The sequence below is a fragment of the Mus pahari genome, chromosome 2, assembly GCF_900095145.1.
Source record: "Mus pahari chromosome 2, PAHARI_EIJ_v1.1, whole genome shotgun sequence".
In the NCBI taxonomy this organism is placed as follows: domain Eukaryota; kingdom Metazoa; phylum Chordata; class Mammalia; order Rodentia; family Muridae; genus Mus; species Mus pahari.
Window position 1 is genome coordinate 132,108,763 of NC_034591.1, and position 19,836 is coordinate 132,128,598.

The following is a 19,836-nucleotide window of genomic DNA, read 5'->3' on the forward strand; positions in this document are numbered from 1 at the left end:
CTGTGCCGCCGGTACCCGAGGCACTGTGCCGCCGGTACCCGAGGCACTGTGCTATGGGCAGGGTTTCAGGAGGTGCACTTGCACCTGTCCAGGCTGCTTTCTTTCTTAAAGCTGAGAAAGAGGTTCCTAAAGCAGCTTCTTGACCAGACAGGATCTCCCTCCCAGGACTGCTTTGGCAGTGGGTTCTCTCCTGCAGCAAGTCACGAGTAGAGGACGGACTCAGGTCATTGGCTTGCACGGTGAGTGCTTTTACTAGCTAAGCCATTTCACCTGCCCCAAATTTCCATACAAATTTTCTGCAGAGTTTGGAAATTGTTTTGCCAGCTCAGAAAGAAGTTTCTCAAGCTATGACACCAAGGGGCTCTCCGTTCCCTCCTTTGCAGAGGAGAGCCTTGCAGATGAGAGTGGATCAGTTTGCCTGCTAGCTTGCTTCTGGCCTCTGAAGCCAGACACCCATGTCCCTTCCACTGAATGACACATACAGACAAGTCAACCCACAGAAACCAAAGGCCTCCAGAACCACAGACATAAATAGGCCAGGTGGTGGAGGTGGGGGGACAAAAACCTCACACGCCATGGAGGAAGGCCACAAGGATCAACTAGATAGAAATAAGGAAGAGGCAGAAAACACATCTGGTTTGGAGGGAGAGAGCTTAAGGAGGTGTAGATGGTGCAATTTACTGTGAAAAAGACATCTGTCCTCAAAAAGACATGATTGATAAAGTATGACTTCAACAAAGAAATAGGAGAAGATTACAATCAGCATGAGAGCTGATCAGGCTCTTAAAGGACAAAGTGTATTCATTCTATAATGAACTATTTAAGTGCCATCTTTGTTCTATGAAGTGCTCTTGACTTTCTGCAGTCCAGAGGCAAGGTAGCACAAGTGGACAGCAAAGCTCCAAAGGAATGCAGAAGAGCTATGCTTGAAAGCTCTCTAGACCCTTGAATGCCAAATCAGAAAATTTAATAAACTTCTCACACTTAAAGTGGTAGACACTGTAAAGGGTTTATGGATTTTTCTTTGGAATGAGGCCATTTTATTTTTATTTTATTATTTATTTATTTATTATTTTATTTTATTTTTTAAATTTTTAAATTTTTTTTTTTTTTATTTTTTGGTTTTTCGAGACAGGGTTTCTCTGTATAGCCTTGGCTGGCCTGGAACTCATTCTGTAGACCAGGCTGGCCTCGAACTCAGAAATCCACCTGCCTCTGCCTCCCAAGTGCTGGGATTAAAGGTGTGCACCACCACTGCCCAGCTCCATTTTATTTTTATTACATTTTAAAAATTATTTGAACTTTTTTCATACAACATATTTTCACCATATCTTACACTTCCTCAACTCCTAAGTTTTCCATACTTCCCTACCCATCCACAATTCACACTTTTACTTTCTCTGTCTCTCTGTCTCTCTCTCAGAAAAAATATAAACAATACAAAAAAAGACACACCCTCCCTCACAAAGAACCATGGAGCACATGTCGTGTTGACCAATTGCTCCTGAGCATGAGCCCTGCCCTGCAGTGCAGCTGATATACCCAGGGTCACTCCACTGGGGAAACAGATTTTCCCTCTCTGAGCAAGTATCAATTTTAAATAGCATTCTGGTTGGGGGTGGGACTTGTGCCCACTTCCCTTCGGTACTGAGATTTATCAAGCTTGAATTTATGAAGTCTTGTACATACTGTTACCGTCTGTGTGAGTTTCAATGTCCATCAGCCCTTTTGTGTCTGAAAGACACTGTATTGTTGGAATCATCCACCACCTTCAGCTCTTTCTGCCACTTCTGCCTGGATCCCCAAGGCTTAAGGGAAGGGGTTTGACAAAGACACTCTATTTATGATTGAATATTTCAAGGACTCACATTGTCTGCACATCCTCCAGTTGGGAGTGTGTGTGTTTCTGTGCTAATTCTCATCTACTCCAAGAAGAAACTTCTCTGATGGGGCTTGAGTCATACATATCAGCCTATGGGTGTGGTAATATGTCTTTAGGAGTAGCATGCTCCTTTAGCAGGATAACAGTAGTAGTTGTTCCCCTAGGGCCCATGCCTCATCTTGTCTCAAGTTTGTGGCCTCATTAACTTATTAGATGTGGGTTTCATCTCATGGAATAGGCTTCAAATGTGATTTTTAAAGAAGTGGTGGGTTATTCCATAACGTTTGAGCCATTATTGTATCAGTATATCTCGCAAGGCAGGACAAGGTTAGGTCTCAGAGTTTGTAGCTGGGTTAGACTGATGATGCCATTGCTCCTCTGGTCACATGTATGTATAGCACCTCCCAGCACTGTGAATGCTTGTCAGTACGGCTAAAGCTTCGGGTTGGGCACCAGATTAATTTCCCCATGTTTGATGACGTAAGTAAGTGGTGTCCTCATTTTCTGTCAGGCTCTGGAGGATAACTAATAATACACAATAGCCTATATTGTTTATGGGGGACTGTCTGTGGGTCACCTTTGACCAGGGACTCAACAAGATGTAACCCATTTCTGATACTAGGGGTTTTACTTGCTAGCATATGGTGTCTAGTTGGGGCATTGTCTCTTCCATTATAATACAGTAACCCCATTTTATACATTTTAGGAAGCTTTGAGAGTTGTGAGTCAGCATATGGTTAGTCAAAAGGCCTTCAGTGTTAGTTGTCCCTCCCATAATTTCTTCTTTGCCATACATTCCCATCCTCTCCACATTTAACCCTCCTATTTTAGTTTCCCTTGCGTTTACCCACAACACTATATTCTATGTCTCTTCTGGGGAAATTTCCTTCCCCTCTCTGGTCTCATACAAACTACCCAACCTCTGTGGCTATTTTAAACCAAACACACATATGGAAAGCTTAAAATCTAATATCTACATATAAGGGAAAACATGCAACCAGTCCCACAACACCCAGAGAAAGCTCAACTCCCAGGCACTCTAACATGCCCAGGATCACAGGATCACAGGATCTTAGGAGCTAGGTTACACCAGGATCTTCAGGGTCCCAGAGGCAGCTTGACTTCCAGGAGCTCTGACACACCTAGGATCTCAGGATCCCAGGATCCCAGAATCCCAGTACCACAGAGACAGCCAAACTCTGAGGAGTTTTGACACAACCTGGGTCACAGGAAGATATAGTGAGGGCAGGTAACACTAGAGATAGCCAGATGGTGGGAGGCAAGCATAAAAACATAAGCAACAGAAACCAAGGTTGCTTAGCATAATCAGAACTCAGTTCTCCAACATAGCAAGTCCTGGAAAAGCAAGATTTGGATCTAAAATCACTTCTCATGATGATGATGATAGAGGACTTTAAGAAGGACGTAAATAACTCCCTTAAAAAATATAGGAGAACATGGGTAAACAAGTAGAAGCCTTTAAAGAGGAAACACAAAAACCCCTTAAAGAATTACAGGAAAACAATCAAGCAGGCAAAGGAAATGAACAAAACCAACCAGGCTCTAAAAATGGAACTAGAAACAATAAAGAAACCACAAAGGGAGACAACCCTGGAGTTAGAAAACTTAGGAAAGAAATCAGTAGTCATAGATGCAAGCATCACCAACAGAATATAAGAGATAGAAATGAGAATCTCAGGGGCAGAAGATACCATAGAAAACATTGACACAACACTTAAAGAAAATGCAAAAAGCAAAAAGCTCCTAACCCAAAACATCCAGAAAATCCAGGACACAATGAGAAGACCAAACCTAAGGATAATAGGTATAGAAGAGAGTAAAGATTTTTCAACTTAAAGGGCCAGTAAATATCTTCAACAAAATTATAGAAGAAAACTTCCTTAACCTAAAAAAAGAGAAGTCCATGAACATACAAGTAACCTACAGAACTCTAAATAGACTGGACCAGAAAAGAAATTCCTCCCATCACATAATAATCAAAGCACAAAATGCACTAAACAAAGAAAGAATATTAAAAGCAGTAAGGGAAAAAGGTCAAGTAACATATAAAGGCAGACCTATCAAAATTATACCAGACTTCTCAACAGAGACTATGAAAGCCAGAAGATCCTGGGCAGATGTCATGCAGACCCTAAGAGAACACAAATGCCAGCCCAGGCTACTATACCCAGCAAAATTCTCAATTACCATAGATGGAGAAAACAAGATATTCCATGACAAATTAAAATTTACACAATGTCTTTCCACAAATCCAGCACTACAAAGGATAATAGATGGAAAACGCCAACACAAGGAGGAAAACTACACTCTAGAGAAATCAAGGAAGTAATCTTCTTTTAGCAAAACCTATATAAGATAGCCACACAAACATGATTCCACCTCTAACAACAAAAATAACAGGAAGTAACAATCATTATTCCTTAATTTCTGAACATTGGTGGACTCGACTCCCCAATAAAAAGACACAGAATTACAGACTGGATACATAAATAGAACCCAGAATTTTGCTGCCTATAGGAAATGCACTTCAATGGCAAAGACACTACCTCAGAGTAAAAGGTTAGAAGACAATTTTCCAAGCAAATGATCCCAAGAAACAAGCTGGAGTAGCCATTCTAATATTGAATAAAATCGACTTTCAACCAAAAGTTATTTTTAAAAGATAAGAAAGGACACTTCATACTCATCAAAGGAAAAATCTACCAAGACAAACTCTCAATTCTGAACATCTAGGGTACCCACATTCATAAAAGAAACTACTAAAGCTCAAAATATACATTGTACCGCACACTATAATAGTGGGAGACTTCAACACTGTACTCTCCGCAATGGACAGACCATGGAAACAGAAACCAAACAGAGATACAGTGAAACTAACAAGTTATGAACCTAATGAACTTAACAGATATTATAGACGACTTCATCCTAAAACAAAAGAATATACCTTCTTTTCAGCACCTCATGGTACCTTCTCCAAAATTGACCATATAATTGGTCACAAAACAGGCCTCAACAGATATAAGAAGATTGAAAAATAAAATTCTGTTGCCCCCTGTAATGGTTTGTATATTCTTGGACCATCTGGAGGTGTGGCCTGGTTGGAATAGGTGTGACCTCGTTGGAGTAGGTGTGTCACTGTGGGTGTGGGCTTAAGACTCTCACCCCAGTTGCCTGGAAGTCAGTCTTCCANTAGCAGCCTTTGGATGAAGACGTAGAACTCTCAGCTCCTCCTCCACCATGCCTGCCTGGATAATGCCATGCTCCTGTCTTGATGATAATGGACTGAACCTCTGAACCTGTAAGCCAGCCCCAATTAAATGTTGTTTTTATAAGACTTGCCTTGGTCATGGTGTCTGTTCACAGCAGTAAAACCCTAACTAATACACCCCCCAAATAAATAAATAAATAAATAAATAAATAAATAAATAAATAAATAAATGGATGCATGTGGGGAGTCCTGACTCTATGCTCTTAGGAGGATTATGGTGTCTGCCCACTGACTTCTGTTGCTCTGGTTTGTTTCTAGCTGATGCGAATCAGTGGCTCTGAGTGATTTAGTAAGGAAGCAGCAAATTTGCATTTAGGCGAATGCGCAGGATCACTCCACAAGATATTTTGTATCACTAGATAAGCAAGAAAAGCATTCTGATTCTTATCATCACACAAATTTCTGTACAAGAAAATTGAAGGGAAGAAAGAGCTTAGAAAAATTTCAAGACTGTTTTTCCCCATTTTGTTTTCTTTAAGAAAGAACCTTATTGTATGTCTCAGGCAGTCTGAACTTGTGACTTTCCTGCTGGTGCCACCGTAGTATCAGAAGCCACTCTGTGTTGAATCTTGAACATGTGTAATGAAGCATTGCAAATTTGCAATGGATTAATACATTCACTTCCTGAATTTAATACCATAACCTTGAGTTCTACACCAAATTGGTATCATTTTTATAAACTATTATATCAGTACCAAATTAAAGTATATTTAGGCTTAAAAAAAAAAAGAAAAAAATCATTCAGAGAATCCAACCTTCTAAATTACAATTGCAGAATAGTACCTTCTCTCTTCAGCCAACAACATATGTGCAATGTTGAACAGTGTGGAGTTTTCAAAACCATGGAAGCCTAACAGTGCATCACTATATGTAATGCCAATATAGTAATATATTAATACCTTGGGGGGAAATGTCTCAATTTCTCAAAAAAAGAGAAAACATGCAATCTAAGAAATTACAGAACATGGAGGGGTGATGCTCTCCCCAAGAGCCAAGCATAGCTAACAAAAAGTTCAGTATTGTGTATGAAAAGCTTCCTTTGAGCTTTTGATCAGGGAAATCCAAGCGAGCTCTTGAAACAATATAGGCTATGGCTTGACCTTGATTGCCTCCCAGAAGTTAAAGGCAAGTCCTTACTGCTGAGGACACCATGCACTCCACAAATAAAATGTGGAGGATTTGAGCTGGAAAGGAACCAAAAGAGTCCCCCAAGGACCAACTTTCATAGGACCAGAAGGTGATAAGCTGTGTTTCATACGCAGGGAAGGAAAGAGTCAATAGTCTTAGCCAGTTGTGGTTGCATATAAGCGACAATGACCATCATGGCAGATATCCCTACAGGGAAGTAGTGGCACCTATACCTTGGAAATAACCAACAACTGTCTACTTGGATTCAAAGCCTGCTTAACAGGAAAGACATCCTTCTTGGCCCTGGAAACCTAGCCAACTGCACTTGACTAGTGAGGTCATAGATTGTGCTACTGCCGATTTCCCCAACCAGTATAATTCTTAAAGGAATTCTGAATACTTATCCAGACGCCCACAAGCAAGTGTAACTTTCAACCCTCATCCAAGGAACTTCTTTTTGCAGCAGAAGGAGACCATCACAGAAAGCCACAACTAGTCAAAATGAAGAGAAGAAATGGTTGTGTGGCACCCAGGGGATGTATCGACCACACAACTCCAGCACCTGAGGCTCAGGAAGCATTGAAGAAGAGGAGGCAGAAAGATCATAAGAACCAGAGGATCAGAAGGTCTGCTGTGTGATAGTCTCTTCTAGCTATGACAGGAAAGCTACGTCCATAACATCCCCCACAACATGGCTGCCAAAAAAAAGAACCCTAACAATTCCAGAACAATTGTCATTCCAACACAGACTGGGGGAAATCTCAGGGCCCCACTCCCAGTTGAAGAGCTTCAAGCAGTTAACAACTATGGAGAGAAGGAGAGTCAGTCTCACCCAGAGATGCATGGCTTGGTTTGTCATCTAATGCCAAGCCCTAGAAATATACACATGCAGACAACACTTAGGGGACAGGGGCTCGGCAGGTTGTATTTGTATATTAACTGTTTTTTATGTATATTTACCAAAAAGGGTTAGATAAAAGAGGAGGCTGTGAATTGGGGGATGGGTAGACACTAGAAGAGGAGTTAGGAGAGGAGAGAAATGATATAATCGTATTTTAATTAAATGAAAGACTTAAAATAGTTATTTTAAGTTAATTATTTTAATGCTTTCATTCATTTAATTGACAAATAGAATTATACATATTTGTAGCAATTTTTAAAAAAAAGACTTTTTGGCTGGCTAGCTGTCTGCTTCCTTCACCCACTACCTTTTTCTTCTTTAGGCTCTGTGTTTAATTGTTTTAACCTTTGGGATAATATTACTATTTATGTTATATGTAGATGTTCTGTCAGATGCAGAGGGAGAAAGAAAGGTCATATTGCGATCATGATAGCCAGTAAAATTGCTATAAATAAAGGATGTCTCCTGAAAGACACATCCTCTTCTTTACCCTCTTCTGAAGACTGCTCTCCTGGCTGCCCCGCCCCTGTCTATCAGTTCCTCAGAATGAGCCTTCTTAGCATCAGAGGACATAAAACAACACTTGGCTTCTGCACGTGCAAAATGTGACACTTGCCCAACACAACTGTGAACTAATAATGTTCTTAGGAAAGAAAGCTGCACTTGTTCTAAAGGCTTTACAAGGCTGATCAGCTTATGGGAACTGTGTTGTTATAAAGAGTTGGTGTGCAGATCTAGAGAAAAATTACCTTGGATCTTTAATAGCCAATCATTGTCTGCCTCTATGTCTGAATTATCATCTTTCCAAATACCAGGTAAAAATCTTTGGGCTGTATAAACATGCCAACATCTTCTTTACTAACCCCAAAGCTGAGACTACCACCAGGTAACTCTCACACCTGTTTTCCCCAGTTGGATATAGCTCATCAACTCATGTTCCCACTGATGTGCTGGAAAAATGCTTTGGTTTAAGGCTCTCTCTTATCCTGTGGGTATGGATGTTTATGAAATTGCTTCAGTGTGGAAATGCAGCATGCAGAGCACCCAAGCCAGCCAGGCCAGGGCATTCATATTTGCTTCACAATACATTATCTCATTTTATGTGAGATGAGAGCTGTTTTGAGACAAGCGATTAATGTTCTGGAGACAGATCTGCCAATGACTAAATGACTTATATATCAGATATACAGGTTGCCTCTCTGTAATATTCAAAACAAACATAAGTAGGGATAGAGCTAAATGTTCACCAGTAGAGGAATCATTGGCTCAGCCTGTAGTGCTTATGTATGACCCATGAATATGTAGCAATTTATGACCAAGAAATGAGACACAATCCCACCCATTAGACAGGCAAGATCAAAAGTGTCTCATGTCGAATGTGTTGGTGATGCAGGGGAATGGTATCTTACAGCAACACCAGCTGAGGGTGGAAAGTGTCTGGACAGCTGGGCAAACGATTACCAAGATCTGGAGAAGTCAGATGATGCACACACTTGGTAATCTCACAGATCTGCATCTAGACATGTTCCTCAGAGTAATTCTCTCACGAGAGCATGGACAGTCAGAAAGCTCACTGTGGGCACTAGGAGGTACCCAGGTGTGCATCAGCAGGTAGCCAAATGAACATAGTAAAGTGGTACCCAAGAGTGATGCCTCCGGAGCTGGGGCTAGAGTGTTTGCTTGCTTACCATTTAATAGGTCCTGGGTTCAGTTTTCCGAATACAAAACCAAAAATGTGTGATGCATTTAACTATGCAGGAATTAAAATAAAAGGCTATCAAGGTGTGTCAATGGCTGGTCTTTGAGCATAATGATGAGTGAAGACCAAAGACAATGGCATATTAGGTCAAGGATGTGAGAGCCCTCAGACCACAGTATACTGTGTCACACCTACAGACAATGCAGTGAGTGAGGGCCGGAGGCCACAGAGCTCTGGCCTGGGCCATTTCTGTGCCCTTTCCCAGATGGGCTACTGAGTCATGCCAGCAGCGTTCCTGGAAGTATTCTCTTGCTCAGCTTCCATAATCTGGAAGCCTGAAAATCTCTGTGAAAGGGGAACTTCATGATTGTGCAGACAGTGCAAAGTTCAGTGTTTCCTGACCGGAAATGGGGCCATGGGTGGGAGTAGGGCTGCCGAAGAGAGCGGTGGAGTGGAAGGAGAGAGTAAAATAAGATTTAAGAAAGGGACAAGATATCTCACAGTGCCCTTCTCATCCTCTCCACAAGACCCAGGTTGTGGTGAAGTAAATGGCTTCCAGGTCAGGCTAGGTTGTGATCTCTTAGGTGTAATGGATAAGAAGTCTAATTAGGTGTGCACCAAACCACACTAAGATATTAGTGGCTGACAACAAATTGACTCACTCTGGACTTTTGTCTTAACCCTCTCCACAGACAGAAGTCTTGTAGAACTCTATAACGGGCTTTGTCACAGGAGGCTGAAATGGAGAAGAGATCTGAAGATTTCCTCAGCCCCATGGATGGGGAAGGCAGATTCTGGGACAATGCTCTATGCCCTGTATCAAGTACAGAAGTCCCAAAATACATCATAGGGTGCTGTCCGGAAAGGCTTGCATACACATTGAATTTTTGAATTTTTGGCCTGACTACAGTGTAATCAGGTTATGCTCTCACACTAGGCAGTGATGGGGCAAGAGTTTTTAACTATTGTCAACTAGGATACCTAGACATGTGCACTCATCTCCATCTCTCTCAGTCTGTCTTTCTGTCTGTTTTTTTCTCTCTCCCCCCTCTCTCTTTCTTCCCCTCCCCCTTTCAGACCCTAAATCTATCTCTAGCTACCTCCCATGTCAGTGAGAGTACCCTCAACCCTTACTCTTAGCATTGGCATACTTAATTTCCTTTTTGAAATAGGCTGGCCTTGAACATTGGGGACCAAATGATTCCTCTGTTTAGCCTCCCAAATCATCTAGGACAATAGGCATGGCACCAAGCCCAGTCACCCTTGTGATATCACTTCTTTGTTATTGGTCATAGCTCCACTGCCACATGTTTCCCTTAGCAACAGAATCCAGAGCTCAGGACCAGCTGCATGTGTTTCAGGCATCTTGCCTTCATCATGTGATCAACCATATTGGTCTCTTAGCGGCTCACTGGTAGATATTACCTGGCAGTATGAAGTGAAATAAACCCTTTCCTCCCCAAGTTTCATTTGGCCATGGTGTCTTATTACACCAATAGAGACCCCAAGGAAGACAGTTGCCATGAATATTTGCATGCAAGTATTTTGTGTAGACATGTGGCTTAGTTACTAATGTTAATATTGCAGTGCAGGGGACTGAGGCCACGGCTCTTCTATATACTAGGTAAGTGCTCTGCCATTAGCTACACTCCTAATTCTGGTTGTATTATTTTTGGAAACACTTATCATAAGAAGTGCTGCTGGGTCACATGGTGATACTATCTATAATTCTGAGGAAGAACTGACGTGTCTCCCAGAATGGCTGTGACTTTTTGACCCTACTGGAGTGCTGCAGTTTGATCCCTGACCCTTCTTGGCAGAGTTTATTATGATCTGTCTTTTTTTACCTTTTGTTAGTGTTCTCTATATTTTGAATTCAAGCCCCTTGCTGGATTCAGACGGTAGCTATAGCACATGCTAGATGCTATTGTGTCTTCAAATTTCTGCTGCCAAACATATTAATCTATTATTCATTAATAAGCCTCATTCTCATGGGCAGAATGAAGCCAGATCTCATGCCAGAGTACAGCACTCATGGCTTACAGCCCAATCACCAGCAGAGTCCTGATTCCTCACTGAAGACTCATGGAGCAGGTCTTCACTCTCTGTACTTCTCATTGCACCCCAGTCTTCTGAAGCCCCACCAAGATGGTCCAGTAAGCTCTGCTTGAAAGCATTGTGGGGCTTCTCTACCCAAAGACTCACACTCTTACATGTTCCTCCCACTAACCAACTTCAAAGGCTGTTAAAGAACTACATAGTAGGGCTGACATGACGGACAACAGGTAAAGGTGCTTACCACCAAGCCTGATGAGTGGAGTCTGACCCCCTTAGAATCCACATCAAATTACACAGATATATGACGTTTTATCCATCCATGCATTAATAGACATTTAGGTTGTATGCATCTTTGTGTTAGTGGGATTATTAGAACAGTAATCACACATATAGAAATTTTAGAGTAGACATATGTATGTATTAGGTATCTTTTTCATTGTGACTTCAATACAACTTCGGGGAGGAAAGTTATGTTTTTGTTCAGTTTGAGAGATCTTGTCCATTCTGGTGGGATGGGTGAGGTGTAATAGAGCTATTCACATCTTGGTGGGGGATGGGAGGTGTAAGAGAGCCATTCACATCATGGTGGTCCACGAAGTGGAGAAAGGGGAGAAAGGGCAGTGCCAGAGCTCCCCTTGGTTTCCCCCTTCTTCCCTGTGTTAGATCTAGGACTCTAGGGCTGTAGGGTGGAGCCACTCATGCTCAAGTTGGGTCTTTCTCACTCACTCACTTCTCTCTGGAGCTTGCAGGTAACTCTGACCTACATGTGCTTCATTCTCCAGCCTAGCTGGCAGTGAACAGTAACCATCTGAACATACGAATTCCTTTTTAACAGGTACAATCAAGAGTGGGGTTGCTGGGTAACATAATTACTCTATTTGTTAGTTTGGGGAATTACTAAGCCATTTTCCAAAGAAGTTGCACCATTTAACATTCTCAACAGTGGTATATGAGTATTGTAATTTCACCAAAATTTGTAATAATATGACTTTTTGATTCTTGCTGCCATACTGGGCTTGAATTAGCATCTCACTGTAGTATTGATATACATTTTCCAGACAACTAATGTAGCACCTGACTTTTTATATGTTTACCCAGTTATGTTTTTCTTGGAGAAATGTCCATTTCTTTGGACTTTGAGTTCTTGCCCCTTTTAAAATTGTATTTTTGAGCAGAATTTGAAGGAAGAGCCAACCAATGATTGGCCCACTTGAGACGCATGCCATGAGAAGGACCCCACCCCTGACACTATTCATGAGATTCTGATATACTTTTAGACAGGATCCTGCATAACCATCATCAAAGAGGCTTCACCCAACAACTGACTGAAACTGATACAGAGACCCATAGACAAACATTAAGCAGAGCTTGGGAAATCCTGCAGAAGATGTGGAGGAAGGATTGTAAGAGCCTGAAGAGTTAAGGACACTACAAGAAAACCCACAAAATCAACTAACCTGGGCCCATAAGGACTCATAGAGACTGAAATGCCAACCAGAGAGCACTCATAGGATAGATGTAGGCCCTCTGCACATACGTAATAGTTGTTTGTGCAGCTGGGTCTTCATATGGGACTCCTAAAGTGGGAGCATTGGCTGTCTCTGACTTCACTGCCTGCCTTTGGATCCCTTTGCCCTGACTGGGCTGCCTTGTCTAGCTTCTATAGGAGAAGTTGGGCTTAATCTTACTACAACTTGATATGCCAAAGCTGATTGATTTCCACTGGAGGCCTGCCCTTTTCTGAGAAGAAGGGGAGTAGGAGTGAGGGGTGGAGAGAGAAGATGAGAGGGAGGAACTTGGAGGAGAAGAGGGAGGGGAAGATGTGATTGGGATGTAAAGTAAATAAATAACTTCATACAAAATAAAATTGTATTATTTGTCTCTTGAGTTTTAAGAGTTCTTTATATAGTTTGGACATAAGTCTTTAGTTAAATAAATGTTCTGCAAACATTCTTTCTCATTCTGTGGGTTCTTTGTGTGTAGGTATGTTCGTGTGCACAAGTGTATCCATTCATGTGGAGGCCAGAGGACAACTCAGCTGTCATTTTTTAGGAGCCATCCACCTCGTTTTTGAAATATGCTTTCTCCCTAGATAGGAGCTCACCAAGTAGGCTAGGGTGGCTGGTTAGAGAGCCCCAAGGATCTACCTGTCTCTTCATTCTCAACATTATGATTACACATATACGTTACTATGTCTGTGTATGTGCGTGCACATGTGAGCATGTGTGTGTGTGTGTGTGTGTGTGTGTGTGTGTGTGTGTGAATGTAGAGGACAGAGGTTGATGTTGGGTAATTCGGTCACTCTCTGCTTTATTTCTTCAGAATGGATCTCTTCACTGAACCTGGATTCACTGATTTAGCTAGACTGGCTGACCAGTGAGCCCTGGTATTCCACCTGTCTCTGCTCCAACAATGCTGGGGTTGTAGACATGCACTGTAGCTCCGGGCTTTTACATGGATGCTAAGCTAAGGATGGAAACTTAGGTCCTCCTTCTTGTGTGGTAGGCATTTTATTCACTGAGTGGTCTTTCAGCCCCCAAAGTTGTTTTTTTTTTTAAATGTGGATTCTGGGGTTGGCCTTAGCTCCTCCTGCTCAGAAGGCAAATACTTTCCCAACAGTCTTCATTTTCTTCATGGGGTCCTTTGAAGCATAAAAGCCTGAAACTTTGCTGATGCCAAGTCATCTGATTTTTCTCTTGCTATGTGTGATGTGGTGTCCTGTCTCAGAATCCTTTGCCAACTCAAAGTCTTGGATGTTTACTCTTGTATTTTCACAGGATTATATGGTTCTAATTCTACCATTTAGGTGATCAATTTGGTGTTAGGTAAGGATCCAACATCACGTACTTTGTACATGTGTGCACAATGTTATGTTTGTTTGTACTTTGGCTATCCAGTTTCCTCAGCATCATTTATTTAAAAGGTTATTGCTCACATAGAGATGTGTCTTGCTGATCCCACCACATTCAATTCACCGTAAGTATAAGGTTTTTTCCTGGACTTGGAATTCTATGTCATTGCTCATGATACTGCTACATTTCCCCGAATACTATGATTATGCAGAAATCTGGATGTTGGGGAATATAGCTTCTCTAACTTAGTTTTCTTATTTTCAAGATTGGTCTGGTGACTTTGTATGCCTTGTATTTCCATATGGATTTGAGAACCATCTTGTCAATCTTGCTTTAAAAACACTAGCTGGGATTTTAACAGTGATTGCATTGGATCTCCATCATCCATCATTCCTGGGAGAAGGATTGCTACATTAGCAAAGCTAAGTGGACATGAGATATTTTCGACTCATTTAGATTTTCTTTAATTTATTCTTTTCATCTGCATTCTAGGGTTTTATCACTAGTCTTACAATGCTTTTGTTAAACATCCTAATAAATATTCTATTGATTTTGAACTTACTATAAGTAGATTTTTTCCCCTTTTGTTATAATGTATAGAATTTTTGATTTAGTTTGTATCTCATAACCTTGCTAATTTTATTTGTTTTTCACAACTAATTAACTTTTGGTGAATTTATCAGTTATATAAAAGACTGTGTCATCTGTGAAAGGTGATTGCATAAAACGTTTTCTTCTTCTTTCCTAGCTGACCAGATAGACCCTTCAGTGAAATACCGAATAGAAGCAGCATAATTAGATGTTCTATCATTTTCTAGATCTTGAGGAAAAGCAGTTTGTCTTGGAAGTTTTCCATAGATGTACTTTATTGTGTTGAGGATATTCTCTTCAATTACAGTATTTTGAATGTTTCATTATGAAATAATGTTGAGTTTTCTCAAATTCTTTTTTGTGTATCTATATTATATATTTTATATATGTGTATATATATTTAAATGATTATAGGTACTTTGGTTCAATATATATATATATATATATATATGATTAACAGAGTTTTGAATGTTCAAAAGTACTGTATTCCTAGAGGAAAATCTTATTTGTTAATACCATATGAACTTGGCTTGCTAATATTTTGTTGAAAATATTTGCAGTTGTATTCTTGTGAGGTATTTGTGTATTGCTTTATTTTTTAATGACGTCTTTGCCTAGTTTTTGTACAACATTGGTATCATAGAATGTGTTGGAAAATATTGCCTTCTCACCTATTTGGGGGAAAAGTCTATATAAGATTGATATTAATTCGTTAATGTTTGCTAGAACTTACCCATGAAGCTACCTAAGTTTTTATTTATAGGACATTTGAAAATTATTAATTCAATTATATTACATGGGATTGGCTTATTCAAATCCTCTATTTCCTTAAAAATATTGTGTGTTTGTGGTATATATCGGGTGTCAGTGTGCATCTATGTTCAGGCATGCACACATAACACTGTGTGTGGAGGTCAGAGGTCAACTTTTGGGAGTTGTTTCTACTGCTGGGCTCTGTATTCCAGGCTGGCTATTCTTTGTCACCACCACCACCACCACCTTTCTAGTAGTGCTAGGATTACAGATGTACTCTATTATATCCAGATTTTGTGTGCTCCAGGGGATCTAAGTCCCTGGCCCTGGCTTATTTAATTTTTAAGAAAGTGATAGGCTGTGCCTTTCTAGGACTTGTCCATTTCATCTTACACTGGCATATTCATTCAATTTCTCATGAAGTATTGATTTTTTTCTTCATGTTTAATTTGAATAATTTGGACCCTTTTTTCTTGATCACATGTAGTCACTTTTCAATGCTGTTGTAGATTATGTATCACTTTTGTAGTTAAAATATTACGTGAAGACATACATAGTTGAGGCAGTCCATACAGTGATGGGAAAGGTGGTTCACTCTCTCGGACCCATTCTCCCCAAGGATAATGTGGCTGTTCTCAAGCTTTGTCCTTGACCTCCTTCACTCTGACTGCCTGAAGGTGGAGGTAAGAAGATGGTCCATGTGCTCTCAGCAAGCTTGTCTCCTACCATGGTCCTCCTACAGGAGGGGCTACTCATGGCCGCTTGGTCCATGCTACAACTCACCGATACTGTTTTTGACGTGCCTCCAGTTCTTTACGCCTGTGCTGCTTGAGGATGTGAATTTGGTCATCTCGGGCCAATTTTGCTGCAGAGGAAGGACAAATATGAGGTCAGCCTGAGGAGGAGCAACAATGTCCACACAATGCCCGTGGTCAGGTTTTCCCAGCCATTCCCATTAGCCTTCAGCATGCTGCTTATGCAGGAATCCTGGGACCCCTAGTTCAGACCTGTCTGCCAAGACAAGCTGAGAGGTATTTTGTGGTGTTTATTAGATACCCTTGTTTTGTTTAGATTTTGGTTTGTTTGTTTGTTTGTTTGAGACAAGTTCTCATGTAACTCGGCTGACCTGGAACTTTCTATTTACCTAAAGCTGGCTGTAAACTCCCGGTCCTCTTACTTCTGCCTTCCAAGAGCTGGGATTATAAGGTATACACACCATGTCAGGCTTTGGAAGATATTAATAAGCCACTTCAGAGTGATCCAATAACCATTATTTTGAGATATTGAGATAAAAGAGCAGCTGACTTTCATACAGCCAGAGAAAACAGCAGGACTCATGGCTCTACTCTAAAACAAGTGTGCTCATCTAGGCTGTGGGTGTAAAAGAGATAGAGCAGGCATGGACTTGGGTTCTGTGGTTTAAAGTCATGTGGCTCAGAGCAAGCTACCTTGACTGCCTCATATAAAATGTAGGTGATAACGCCTACTTCTTGGGATCTTAGGAGGATGTTAATATAAGAACATTGTAAAGCATTCTACAAAGCGTTGGTCTTCTTATGTGTCTAAAATTTGAGAATAACGGTTATTATGTCTTACCCCCATAATGGGTAACCTATAACTTTAAGGTTTTCCTGCCTGCTCCCAAGCCTGAGAATCCCAGCATTTTGTCACTTGGTCTGTCATGTCATCTGCCATTTCAGGAGCTTTGGCAAGTTGCTAAAGGCCTTTTCTCAGAGCATTCAACACAGATGAAATGGTAATCAGCTATACTCTAATCTAAGGTAAATCCAGCAAACACACAGGGCCCCAAGTAAGAATCTGAGAAGGTGATTATAATATATACTATATTATTCTGTACTACATGTACTGTCGTATACTATACTCCCTAGGTACCTGCATAAAATATTTAATTGCACTAAACATTTATATTTTGTATAACACATTAAAACTGATGAAAGAGTTAAATAAAAACATGAAAGATTACATCTTTTATTTTATTTTATTAAGTTCAGCAACCACAAGATGATGGTTTCAAGGCGCTGTGAATGGTTCTCAGGCACTAATTCTCAGTTCTCTTTTCCCTTACAGTAGACCCATTCCCTTCAGTTCTCAGAAAGCCCCAGAGCTCTTTAGGTCACTGTATGTCCAGCCTCAAGTATAGAAGTGATTCCAAAGGGGAAGATCAAGACAACAGAGCAGGATCAATAGCCCGAGGTTGAGGTGAGTCTAAACTGTGGCAACAATGCCTATTGTCACTGACTGTGCTAGACACCGTTGTGAACACTTGACATTTTCTTTGCTAAGTGTCTTAGACAGTCTCATATATATATATATATATATATATATATATATATATTTAACCTGCATTTGGTATGAATAGAGTTCCAAGGAACTCAAAACAAGTTGACCCAAGAGACTGGCTCAGTCTCCCCAGTTATGAGACTCCAGCTAACAATGGATGGGACTTGCCAGGCTGTAGGATGACAAATTTAGCTGCTTCTGAGCTGAGTATGGCAGAACCCATCCCCAGGGGCTAGCATGAGCTCTGGAACGAACCATTTGTATACAATATGCTATAGATGCTGGGACCACAGGGATAGTCTTTATCACTTTTATGATTACTGAGTGAAGGGGTAAATTACTAGATGTAGGTCATTATGGGGTGTGTCAGAAGCCATCTAGGATGGGCTAAGGCTATCAAATGTCTTTCCTGGAGATGGCTCACTGTTTTTTTGCATGGTCTGTGATGGATGAGCTCTTGGAGGTGAGGTCGCACAAGACTTCATCCCAGAATGGCTTCTTGCTAATGATATGCCACTCCTATCACTATTATACAGTCTAACAACTTCTGGGCATCAGTGCAGGCTCTTGGGCAAATTTCCTGCATATCAACATGAAGATGGACTTTCATGAATTCATGCTGTTTAAATTAATGATTATATATTTTATATAAACTCATGATTTGACTTAAATAATTTTAGGAAGAAGGTTCCAAGAAAGTTGTTTTGCTAGAAAGAATAATAAAGTTAGAATCAAGAATAGAATGTACCCACTCCTCATAATAGCAGTAAAGGCTGCATAATAAGACATAAAATGAGCTTTCATGACTACACTAAAAAGATAAGTAAGGCTTGAGACAAATTTGTGTTCAAGGAAATCCATTCAGGTCCAAGGATAAAGCCACAGGTGTGCACCATGGTAAGACCAGGCCATGTAAAAACTGTTACTTTGAACTTATAATGAGTATGAAATACTGCTTTGAACTTGTTATTGATAGTACTAACTGTACTGGGTTTCAAGAGAGAGGGTTTCAAGGATAGAGATCATAAATCTTTTGGCCTTCATCCAACTCTGTGTCCCACTTCAGCTCACTACTCTAAGGCTGAGCAGGCCTCCAGCAGTGGTGGTAAATGGGGTCACTTGTGGGGTGAGCCCTCTTCTTGTCACATTGTTCAAGGCATTGGTTGTTGTGTCATATAGGTTAATCTTGGTCCCAAATCCTTTGGCATTCTTTAAATTGAGATATTTTGGTGTTCTTCCCCTCAAGGCTGGGCAGTGAAGTTACACTATACTGGTTCCAGGCACAGGCCTGGATCCTGGCCGCATCTATTCTCTGTTTCTTGGAATGCTTGCTCTTAGAAGTGAGCTACCATCTAAGAAATGAAGCTACCCTGAGTCCCTCATGTTGTGAGACTCCTTAAAAATGGGGTGTTATGCAGAGACAGAGGCCATGAAGGAGAAGAACCATCTTCAAGGTGAAGGGTGAAGTCTGCAGTCCATTGAGTTAATGGCACACAGGACATAGACCGAGTACTTGGCAGGTCCCTTCCAAGGTTCTAGACCTACCTGATCACTAGCCAAATTAAACAACTGATTAAAGCTATGATGATTGGTTACCAGCAGTGGTTAATGGAAGTTGTCAGTCAGACTGTGTCCCTGAAGACCCCCTCCCATTTTATCTTGTCAATAAAGCTGATAAGAATGGATTTCATCAATGGGCTTCCCATTAGACTTAGCTCTGGGAACAGAGCAGAGGAGAGGTGTGTGTGGTGAGGGTGGGGTTGTTGTGTCTTCTCCATTCTGCTCTTCCTCATCTCCAGGGATGTCCACTTCTCTACTGAGGTCACAGCTCTGCTTGGACTCATAACATAGAGGCTATCTTTAAAATGCCACCCTACCACAGTGTTCTCAAACTCTTCCTCTCTCCCAGCTCATCAGGATTGGCCAAACTGCCGATGCTACATACAGAAGTGGCCCCTCTGGACATTTTCACACCTTCTTGAAGTCCCTCTCTCATTACCTCCTCAAATTATCCTAATCTGCCTGCATTATCGTGCATGCTGCTGTGCAGAGCTACAGACTCGGTAGGCAGGAAAGATTTCCTCACTAAGATCTTGGGTGGGGCAGACAGAAGATAGATTCGAAGGCCTGCTAAACCCTGGGTTAAGAGAATCACCCTTCCTTGTTCTAGCCACAGGATGACTTAACCTGTGGGTGAGTGGGTGAGTGGAGGGGGGTTCCCACTGAGCTTGGGGGAGGGGGTGATAAAAATCTTTTTAAACCCAAGTATCCAAGTCAAAAGGTTTCAAAAGAATTTGGTGTGAGTCAAGTTAAACATCAAGAACAGTGGGCCAAAGGACCCTAGAGGGTCTTCCTCCTCCTCCTCCTCCTCCTCCTCCTCCT

At 41.1% G+C, this 19,836-nt stretch overlaps 1 protein-coding gene across 1 annotated transcript in view; it reads right to left on the bottom strand.

Annotated features, from left to right (window-relative positions):
• Alox5 (arachidonate 5-lipoxygenase) overlaps positions 1 to 19,836 on the bottom strand; it is a 49,526-nt gene that overhangs the window by 21,068 nt on the left and 8,622 nt on the right. The window contains exon 3 of the mRNA XM_021189880.2: positions 15,937 to 16,018. Coding sequence (XP_021045539.1) covers positions 15,937 to 16,018 — 82 coding nt within the window. The remainder of the gene's footprint in view (positions 1 to 15,936; positions 16,019 to 19,836) is intronic.